This window comes from Trichomycterus rosablanca, chromosome 22 (assembly GCF_030014385.1).
Source record: "Trichomycterus rosablanca isolate fTriRos1 chromosome 22, fTriRos1.hap1, whole genome shotgun sequence".
Classification (NCBI taxonomy): domain Eukaryota; kingdom Metazoa; phylum Chordata; class Actinopteri; order Siluriformes; family Trichomycteridae; genus Trichomycterus; species Trichomycterus rosablanca.
The window spans coordinates 16,626,895-16,637,646 of record NC_086009.1 but is presented as its reverse complement, the minus strand read 5'-3'; the positions used below and the strand labels follow the sequence as shown (position 1 = coordinate 16,637,646).

At 39.3% G+C, this 10,752-nt stretch overlaps 1 protein-coding gene across 1 annotated transcript; it reads right to left on the bottom strand.

The window, feature by feature from the left end:
• Positions 1 to 2,355: 2,355 nt before the first annotated feature.
• gaa (alpha glucosidase) lies at positions 2,356 to 10,204 on the bottom strand. The gene is made up of 20 exons (XM_063018671.1): positions 10,126 to 10,204; positions 9,057 to 9,659; positions 8,471 to 8,622; positions 8,144 to 8,309; positions 7,956 to 8,052; positions 7,763 to 7,882; positions 7,570 to 7,688; positions 7,058 to 7,189; positions 6,472 to 6,582; positions 6,191 to 6,304; positions 5,993 to 6,077; positions 5,770 to 5,887; positions 5,488 to 5,621; positions 5,083 to 5,234; positions 4,373 to 4,521; positions 4,133 to 4,274; positions 3,784 to 3,882; positions 3,532 to 3,696; positions 3,041 to 3,193; positions 2,356 to 2,571 (listed from the first exon to the last, which is right to left on the bottom strand). Exons 2-20 carry the CDS (start codon positions 9,600 to 9,602, stop codon positions 2,509 to 2,511), a joined length of 2,817 nt encoding a protein of 938 aa, XP_062874741.1. The 5' UTR covers positions 9,603 to 9,659; positions 10,126 to 10,204; the 3' UTR covers positions 2,356 to 2,508.
• Between the last annotated feature and the right edge of the window lie 548 nt (positions 10,205 to 10,752).

Below are 10,752 nucleotides of genomic sequence, written 5' to 3'. Positions count from 1 at the left end.
GGACTGTTTAAATGTAGCTGCACCTTGTATGTTTATCCAAAGCGCTACACACTACACTACACCGCACTGCAAGCTACTGTAGCCTACCGCTACTGCTCAACTCAGGGTTGCCAGATTGTGCCGCTTTGTAGCCCATTCAGAGTTAAAGCGGCAGTATAGAGTGTGACGTTTGTTGGTGTGTGTTAGCTTTGATATTTAAATAACACTTGTGAACATTTTTTAGTTTACACAGAATCTAATTAATGTAGTTGGAAATTGAAACACTTAAGGGTGTTGAAACTACCCAGCATTCAGACCTTTGGTAGTGCTAACCAGCAAACTACATAATGACAATACTGTATAGGAGTCATTCTATAATTTGGGGTACATTCCATGTCCAATGATAATAATTATATTTATTCTAACTATTTTCTTTAAAAATGTCATATTTTACCTATTAATGGAAAACATGTTGTAATATCACAAAAACATTATGTGCATCCTATGCTTCATTTAGCTTGAAATTTGTCATGATGTTCCTAAATGAACAGGTTTTTCTGTGTCCGTTTTCTAAGTTGAGGGTGCCTTGGTTTTAAAATAATGAATAAAATCATTAAGGGCAACAACATCTATTTTTTTATTTATTTTAAAAGTTTAAATACCAAAGAAAAATAATATTTTTTAAATTGAGTTTCTCTTTTAAATAATTTAAATATCTTTATTTATTAATGTCCGCAAAAGTTCTGTCAACTATGTTACTAACAGAACTCCACTCAGCAACTCAAAAATGGTTTGTTCTAAAACTATGTGACCAGCATTACATGATATCATTTTTCTCTGTGGAGGGTATATTGAACAAACTGTGGTGAATGTCCTCTTATTTTTTTAAATATTTTATCTATAATAGAACATTGTCAATGAGTATATTAATTGACCGTCAACTATGTTACATACATTGTTATGGTTAAATTTTTTTTTATAATTTTAATTCAAACGTATGTTCAAATTAGACATTATTCTGTTCAAGAAATGACATGTGGTCAGCCAGGCAAGGTCTACCACTGAAGTTATGGGTCAAAATAGGGAAATTGTCAACTACGTTACCTGTCAACTAAGTTACCTAGTAGTCTACATCTACTGTCCCTTTAAAATTAAAATAAAAAAAAATAATGTTTAAGCTTTGCAAATAGTGGATATGTTACACTAAAGAATATATTAACTTGAACCACTGATTGTTTTATTGAGAGAGAACATTGTTTTTGTACTTTTTTGGTGATGTGAAATGTACCCCAAATTATAGAATGAGACTGATTTACCTACAGTATAGTCTTTGTTTTTTAATAAGCATATATTTACTGTATAACGTTTAGGAACATAGTTAGAACCCCTAAATGTTTCTATTTACGTCAATGAAACAATAAATATGGCGTTTTGATACCCATCCTGAATGAACACTTTAACTATCACTATTTGTAGTTACCTATAGTGTAAAATGATATCTTGTATCCTGTTCTGTATAAAAGCCTTGTTATTGAATAATATCACAGGTTTTTAATGATACCCCTACATTTGTTATGTTTCAGTAAAATGTATTGCTTAGCTTTTACCTCACTTAACATAATATTAATATTTAGGTCACTTGGCCTCCTACTTTTGCCTCCATGAGAGTAAAAAAAATTGAGAATTTGAACAAATTAAATATATAACGGCCATCACATTACCAAAAATATTAACATGAGACTTGCTGTGCTACACACAAAGCAGAAAATGTCCAGAAATGCATTATTTGTGCCAAAGGCCAGACCAGAGAGCTGGTGCAGCCTGACACACGTTTCCTAAGGTCCCGTGTTTGATTTTCACTTCCAGTTATTGTCTGTGAAAGTTTCACTTGATCGTTTTGTGTCCATGTGGGTTTTTTGGAACTCCTTTCAGCTTTCAAAAACACAGAATTCAGCAAGTACCAGGTATACATGGAATTTCTCTTGGTGTAGGTGTCAAACATAAAACTGAAAGTACTGTAAAAGGATGTGTGATAGGAGATATGTATAGATATAACAAAGTACAGTAACACTGTAATAAAAAAGCCATTGTCATGCACATTTTTGGGTGGTTCTAATGTTCTGGCTCATCACTGTACAGTAGAATATTCCTCACAAATTAACATACTAAAATATCGATACATATCTGTCTCTAAAATGTACAATAAATGTATGAAATAACTCAGTTTTTTTTTTCTGCCTTGAAAGTTTGTGTTCTAATTATTCAAAGCAGTTAAATAAAGTCTGTAACATGTCATCTCGAAGTGTATCTAATCATTGGTTTAATTCAGAAGTGCATATCAAAATGAAAAGAAACAAGACATATTACAAAACATAGTTCATAGAAAATATGTCAAATTTATTAAGCTTACAAAAGTTCAGCAACCTTCAAACAACATGTTCAGCATACAAATGTCTTTCATGTCATTCATTTGGTCAGACAGTCATTCCTTTATATACTGAAACATGAACTGTGCCACCAGAGGTTTCATCAGCTCCACTGCATGGTAAATGCCTCTGACATAAGCAAGGCCAGGTTAGACACTGTTAGAACCTACAACATACACACATACACACACACACACACACGTTCGTCAGTTAAATAAAGATCAAGAAAATGAAAACATCACAGACCGTGTTTATTTTCCAAAGGCTTAATTTTAGCCTGGTTTAACAACTCCAAAACCAATTCTGATGTCTTACTAAAGGACCCAACTGTGTTTATCACAGCCTACAAGCCTATGGTGATGTGCAGCTTTCTTGACTTTTAAACACCAAGTTTGTGTTCTAGTCATTCAGTCCCTTAAAGGAACAAGCCAAAATATGTATACACCCAAGCATCAGATCCATATGTGCTCACTTAACATCACAACAAAACCTTTGGCTTTAGTATGGTAGCTTGGTGGAGGCTGGATTTTAATCATCAAACCTCTGATCAACAGCCCAAACCACTAACCACTTAGCCACTGTCCTTACAAAACTAATGGCTACATATTTTTGAGCATAACATTCAAATGCATTACCTGAGTGTCCGAGCGGTAGGAAAAATCAGTCACTTGTTTCCCGTTAGCTAATACTTTTGATGGAGGGGTTGGAACTCCAAATACACGCACTTCTCCCAGGACTAAACCATCCAGAGCTCCATTCAGTTTTAATGGCTCACTCACCAACTGTGACTAAAGAATAAAATAAAGACGTAAACAAACAGGAAGACCAGGTGCGCTCATCAAAAACAACCACTGAAGACAAACTAGGGACTCGGGTGGTGCAGCGGTCTAATGCTAATGACCGCAGAGACCTGGGTTTGATACGTAGTGGACACAGCAGCAGGGTTGAGGACTCTAGAGGCGCTATTTGATGTGTGGAGCCACCATGAGGGGTGAGGAATACAGAAAACATAGCATGATCCTCTGTACTGTCTTGTTTGAACAAAGTGCAACCTTGCTGGTGATCAAAAATGTAAATGATAGTGATATAATAATAACACGGTTCCTGAAAGAATTTAAACAGCTACCTGTCCTGCCATGAAGATGATATATGAGTAATCTTCACGCTCAAATGTGTCCAAGCTGTCCCCATCATCCCAGAACAGCTCTCCTTTGGCCCACCCCCCTGAGGACAGTGCTACCGTCAGGAAGAAAGGGTTACGGCTTGAGGCAGATGTTGTCAGTGCCGGCACCTGAATACATACACAGTTCCTAAGTTTAAAAAATCAAGCAAACAAAGTTAGATCACAGTGTTCGATCAGTGTATGTGTATAGAGTACCTGCTGTGGAATAATATGGCCTTCTCTCACATGGACATTGATGGTGTCTAGTGGGGCGGGGAGAAGAAGGTATTGTCCCTTGCTGTTGTACGGTTGTCCCTACAATAAAACATAACACCGGGCACTGATTTTTGTCAATAAAGCCTCAGTTGATGTTCCAGTTCATTCCAAAGCTGTTCAGTGGGTCGAGGTCAGGGCTCTGTGCAGACCACTGGAGTTACTTTAACCAAAGCTTGCTTTGTGCACAGGGGAACCAATCCAGAAAACTGGCATTTGATACCCAAGTAAATGTACATGTATATAACAGAGCTCTGTATTTGTAACTATAAGGATAAAAAAAAAATTTTACGTTGTGCAGGCTGTACCACAGGGAGGGAGGAAGGTAGGCAGCCAGCTCCACTGCTCCCTGTTCCAGGACTGGAGTGATGAGCAGAGAGCTCCCCCAGAGGAACTGTCTATCTATGGTCTGGCAGTTTGGATCAGAGGGAAACCTAACAGGACAAAATAATCAAATAATAAATATAGGTACTATAATAAAGAATCCATGTGAACTAAATTTTAAAGCGACATTTATTAATGAGCTTCTTACTCCAAAAACAGTGGCCTAGCCACAGTGCTGGCTGACGTGTGTGCATGGTGGAAAAGTGTGTAGAGAAAAGGCAGGAGAGAGTATCTCAGCATTATCACGTTCCTCATGGCTGCCTGGGCCTCCTGTCCAAATACGTATGGCTCCTGGGGCTAAAGTACAAAGAAACATTGATGTGTAACCAATATAAATTTAACAAGGCACATAAACGCAAAATGAACTTGTACATTAACGCCCCTTGTGGAGATTAAAAATGGGGAAACAACCCGGGCATGTCTATAACACAAGCAGGATGGCTCACCACTAACAGCCTGTGCCTAGTGTGGATCCATGTTTGGGACCCACTCATGAGAGGACCATCATGCCGCCTTTGGAGGCAGCTCGTCTGTCCAGGACAGTTCCATACTGACAAGGAGCACTGACAAGTGCACCTCCCAATGGCCAAACTGTTCAGCCACCCCTCAATCCCTCAGACATAGCTAACCATGTCTGTGTAGATGGCCAACTGGCTGATAGCACTGCTGAGAATTGGGTCCCGGATTTCAGCTATAGTGGGCAAGCGTATTTTACCGCTACAACACTGAGTGCCAGTAATAGATTATAAATTTAAGGTTTAAATTTTGGTTCTGCTCATTACTCACACTACACGTTGTACAGGTGATATATAATAAAACAGAATATAAAATAAAACTGAATCGGTTTTTGGATCTTACAGCATTAGGTCTGTCGTTGTGGTTCCTCATGAATGGATAAAAAGCTCCTAACTGGGTCCAGCGCACACACAGTTCCTCGTTAGTGTCCCCTTCGAATCCACACACATCTGCCCCAACCAAAGGAACTCCATAAAGTCCAAACAGGAGCACAGCTGCAACACACACATACACACACACACCTTTCTTTTCTTTCACATTCTTCTGTTTGCCATGCACTCATGTCATAAATGCTTACCAACCCACCTACCTTACAGATGAACTCTGAGGGTATACAGTTACTGACTGTAGCCCATATGTTATTCTGTACACTTTATAGACCCCTTTACCCCACTTATCAATCAAATGCAAGCAATGCAATGAAACTGAAATGATAATGACATGCCAGGCATATTTTTTAATTCTTACCAGGGATGGAATATCTTAGCTGCTCCCAGTCACTCCTAACATCTCCTGTCCAGTGTCCTGAGAATCTGCCCAGTCCAGGAAAAGAGGAGCGGGACAGCACAAACGGCCGAGAGCCTCTCACTTTCAGCAACGCACTGTGTAAAGGTATAGAATAATATGACAATTAAAAAGTGCTGGATGTTATAACAGTCGTGTGTCTGTGCAGATGCCCAGCTGGCTGAGAACTTGAGATGTCAGCACTGGTGAACTAAACATGCATGTGTGAAAGAGTGAAAGTCTAACCTGTGTGTGGCGATGGCCTCGGTTAGTCCATACAGGTTGTGCAGATTGTAATGAGAAGAATACACCTGCTGGCTGGTCATACACAGCGTACCTGAGTTCAGCCGGCCTTCAATAACATCTGCAGCACAAGATGTTAAACTGAAAGACTTTATTTGCTCCTTGATATTACAAAATTGTTACCGGATTCTGATATTTTGTCCACCGTCTGAATTACAGTACTGACCTGGAACATATGGTGGGTTCTCCAGGTTGGTAGATGGGCATCCATGCACAGAGCCTGGAACAAAACTAGCAGGTTCATTCATGTCCTGCCAAGGAAATTGCGACAACAAACAAGCATCTAATGAAAAGAGAAAAAAACAATATACACATTGTGGTCAAAAGTGTGTGGACGCCTGACCATCAGATCAGTTCAACTCACTATCCAGAGGCCGTCAAATGGCACAGTAGCATGGAAGTCACTGATACACTCTTTCCACCAGCTTACACATTCTGGATTGGTGAAGTCTGGAAACGCTGTTGGACCTGGCCATACCTGACACACACACACACACACACACACACACACACACACACACACACGCACACATAATGAATTAATAATAATCAGTGTTTTTGTTAATGGGTGTTGCTTAGAAGTTAATACAGATAAAATGGCAAATATTAAAAATTATAATAGTAAATTTTTTGGTGCAGCCTGACCTTTCCGATAAGCGTTTGTCCTGTAAGGTTTTTGATGAACACTCCACGCCGCTCTCCATCATCAAAGGGCTTATATGAACCTGGAGGACTTGAGCTACTGATGCCTGGATCCTAAAACCAACCACACGCGGTTATTATGATTCTGTCCACTTAGTAACCAAATTACGGTGTGAACATACAGTCAAAGTCAAATAATAACATACATCTGTAGCATGACTGTGTCTCAAATCAAGCTCTATAAAGACATGATGAAAAGCTTGGTTTAAAGAAACCCTGACCCCCGCCCCACTGGAATGAACAGCTTTGGAATTAACGGGAACATCAGTTGAGGCTTTCTTGACCAAGATCACATAGAGGTCACTTTATTTTAATAGCAATTGTTTTTTAATTAGAATGTCCAACAAGCTCACAGTCAGGTGTCCAAATACTTTTGGCCATATAGTGTATTAATTTATGAAATTATTCATGGCACTTATATCATGGCACAGACTTCGTGGCAAAGTCACATAGAGGTTCACAGGGTCTCCTCTTTTTCAAAGTTCAACTCTTCACTAAGAGATTAAACAGATTAAACCAAGACACTTACCAAAATGAGTATGTACTTCATCCCCTGCTGATGAAACTCTTGCACCATCTCAGGCAGGTCTCCAAACCTCTGAGGGTCGAAAGTAAAGACTCTTTTCTTGTCAGCATAATCGAGATCATTCCACTGTACGTCCTGCCACAGAATTGTATCAATGTATCCATTTTATGAAATGTAATTCATATAAACCTTATTTTAATTTTTAAAGTCCCCCAAAAGAGAAATGACTTTTTGGATTGGCCTTTTTTCAGTCCTGACATGATTGCTATTGAAAATATGTGGACTGGACTCAAAAGTCAAGTTCCCTGCTTGAAATCCAACAGACTGGGTTGGTAGATGCTTGCTGCTTTAAACAACAGCTAATTGAGGTGGAAAGAGCTTAGAGATAACAGCCAAATATTGTTCTGTATTTTACATCCATCAGATTGAGATTGTATTCATACAAAAAACTATAAACAGAATCTCAATAAAAACACTTTGGAACTAAGAATATCTTACAAGGCATATTTACTTACCAGAGGGAACTGGGCCTGGTGCATACGCTGCACCACAGATCTTGTTACATTGCTGGAGGTGTAGCCCCAGCGGCACAGATGAAAGCCCAGCGACCAATAGGGTGGCATCATGGCATATCCTAGATTAGAACATTATGAAATGAATTCTGAATGTCCTGAAACACAAATTACGTAGATGTTAAAGGCTGCTTACCGATAACCTCATGATACTGTCGCACCACACTTTGTGGATCTGGTCCTAGGAAGATGTAAAAGTCAAGAATTCCTCCTATGGTCACCCAGGTTACTGCTGGCATGGGCTGCAATGCCACTTCTACATACAAAAAACATCCAATTTATGGAAACGCTGCACAAAAATGTCTCAATTACTGTGTCCATTTACTCACCCATAGCATTGCTGTTGAGTAGGAAGATACCATACGCATGACCATCACCCTCCTGTACTAAACAGAAGGGATGAGAGCCATACAGATTGGCATCACTCTGTGGGAAAAAAAATCAAAACACTTTTTATTAAAAGTCTACACTAGATTACTTTATATATTGGGACAGATGGAACAGTTGATGTACCCACGTGCGGTGCCATGTCTCTGTTCCACAGGGTGATTGAGGTCCAGTTGAGGTCCAGAGTAAGTTGAGTGTAGTGCTCCCCAAATCCAGACACCAAAGAGGAGGCCAGAGAAGTGGAGAGTTGTAGGTACTGGTCAGCGAACAACAACGGTGCTACGGTGGTATTTACTCTAAGACACACAACATAGAGACAGTCTAGTGACATAAAAAATAACAATGGAATGGATGTTCATTGAGCTAACAGTCATATGTTCACATAACTTTGCCCATGCATTGCAGCAAAACAATCCTTTGCATTTCACTAATAAATAATCTTCACTGAGAAACTTACAACACTCGGCCATTGGATCTGCGACGAACGACAAAGCCAAACGGATCTGGATGAAACTCTACATCATAGAGGAGACTCTGCTTGTCTGCAGGTCTGCTGGGTGGCACTGTGACAAAGGGAACTTCATATCGAGCAGACAAAGGATCCTTCAGCTGCGTTTGGGAGAAGAATACAACAAAATTGGTTAAAAACCTGGTTTATGTTTTTTTTTTCTTCCAATAATTAATTTTACAGAATCCATGCTGGCTGAGAAAAGCCACAGGCTGGTCTGCACAGAGCCATGTCTCTAACTTTCATCCGACATTTTTGATAAACTAGAACCTGAGGTAAATCTTACTGCCCAACAGAATACCCAGCCCCACTGTTCTTTCTGGCTGAAGGAAAGTAAATATCTACAGTTATGTACCAAAGTCTGCTCAAAAACCTTCCCAGTAAAAAGGAGGTTACTTTAGCAGCAAAGAAAGACCAGCTCCATATTTACACCCATTAACTAGTTGACCTAACATATACAGATGTAATGTTAAGTGACTCATGCCTATCAATCTTTCTGTCTACATTCCCCTCAAAGTTAATCTAAGCTACTTACTGTGAGGTGTAGGCGGCCTGGTTCCTCAGACATCACTTCAAGCTGAAGTGTGGAGACGTCTCCGGGAAGGTAAGACAGAGCGGTCCGAGTAAGGCTAGCTGTCTGACCCTTAGGTGTGGGTAGAAGTGGTCCCATTTTGTAGCCAGGGAAAGAAACAGGGTAGAAGCACCACGGCGGGCCACTGAATGCAGACTGAAGCAAGGGCACATAGCAGCAGCCTCGCTTCTCACACCCCTCCCGAGTGAGGGTTCGATCCCGGGCACAGTCAAACCGCTTTTCCACTGGAAGACTGCAGATGTTTTCAGCAGCAGTGGAATAAGTCGGTTGTTCCTTCACAGGGAAGGTGTTTGTGATGTTTTTAGCCTTGTTTACATGGAAATCCCTGTTGTTTGGGACAGCTTCTGTTCTTAATTGTGGGTGTGATGTTAGTCTTACAGTTGATGTGTGCTGATCATGTAGGTCACTTATCAATATGAATGATGATAGTAGTGCAGTCACAAGAAAAGCAGCTGAAATAGGGATTTGTGAAAACCCACACCAGGTCATGGTTCACAGTTTTTCAGGCTCTGATGTTCTGTTCTATAAGGAACATTTTGACTGCATCTGGAAAGAAATAAAACAAAAATAAAGAAAGGGGGGCTGTTACATGGATTGGGAGATATTTACTGGACTTATGTATGGATTAATAACTTGGTTAAAGAGATGCTAATAAAGGTTTTTTTACACACATGTTGGAAGCAGGTGTGCCTGCAACACCTTAACTCACTAATAATGGGTGTCCACATACTTTTGAACCATATAGAGCAGACTTGGAGATAAAATAGGTATTGTTCAACATGTTTATGTAAATATTTTTATTAGAACTGTTAGATAATATTAATAATGGTGATATTTTTGGATTCTGGTACATTTTAGTGAGAGAAATGCGCCACAAGATCACAAAGCGGAACTTTGTTTACAAATTAAAAGAGCCTCAATCATGTAACAGTTTGCGCAAAATGTATAATAAAAAGTGCGATATTCAGTACGGAGTAAGCAAATTAATTAACTTAATAATTTTTACACTTACCAAAGTAAAAAAAATAAGTCCCGTTGAACTAAGACTTTGCAACTGTGTAATACTCCTAATTCCACCCGTAACGCTTTTACTACCCGTTTTTAGACAAATTCGCTTCCTGTACTACCACCTTTCAACAGAGGCGGCGCACAAACACACAGAAAAAAGTTTCCGTTACATTCACAAATTCATTTCACTTATCCTGGTCAGGGTTGCGGTGGGCTAGGTGGATCATCGATTGAGCATCATCGTTGCACAAACTCAAGGATATTATTAGTGTAAATATTTGCTAATAGTCATTTCTTAATGCACATAGGCTTTAGTCACAGCAAACTACATTTTACATTCACATAAAATTGTGAATAAATTTCACAAAGGTAAAATAATAAACAGTTGAATAACGTGTGCACCTTTTGTCCAGAAAATTAGAAGTCGTTACAATATTTTAATATTTACGTTTAATAATTTTGGCAAATTACACGTTTTCTTCTCAACCAGTTAAACTTACGTAGCCATAGTATTCTGTCAATTTAATTCAATTTACTAATCTGAACGATAGATGTCGCCATCACCCCAGATACAAAAATGAACAGGGTGCTCGTGTCCTCATTTCATGTTTTTACTAGGGCTGTCAAACGA

What these genes read in the sequence shown, in the direction of transcription:
- gaa (XM_063018671.1), bottom strand. Translation starts at nt 9,602, where the DNA reads ATGACCTGGTGTGGGTTTTCACAAATCCCTATTTCAGCTGCTTTTCTT. An exon ending in ACAGTATCATGAGGTTATCG is followed by an intron (nt 7,689 to 7,762) that starts GTAAGCAGCCTT and finishes GTTCTAATCTAG; the next exon opens with GATATGCCATGATGCCACCC. An exon ending in CCTACCGCTCGGACACTCAG is followed by an intron (nt 2,572 to 3,040) that starts GTAATGCATTTG and finishes TGTATGTTGTAG; the next exon opens with GTTCTAACAGTGTCTAACCT.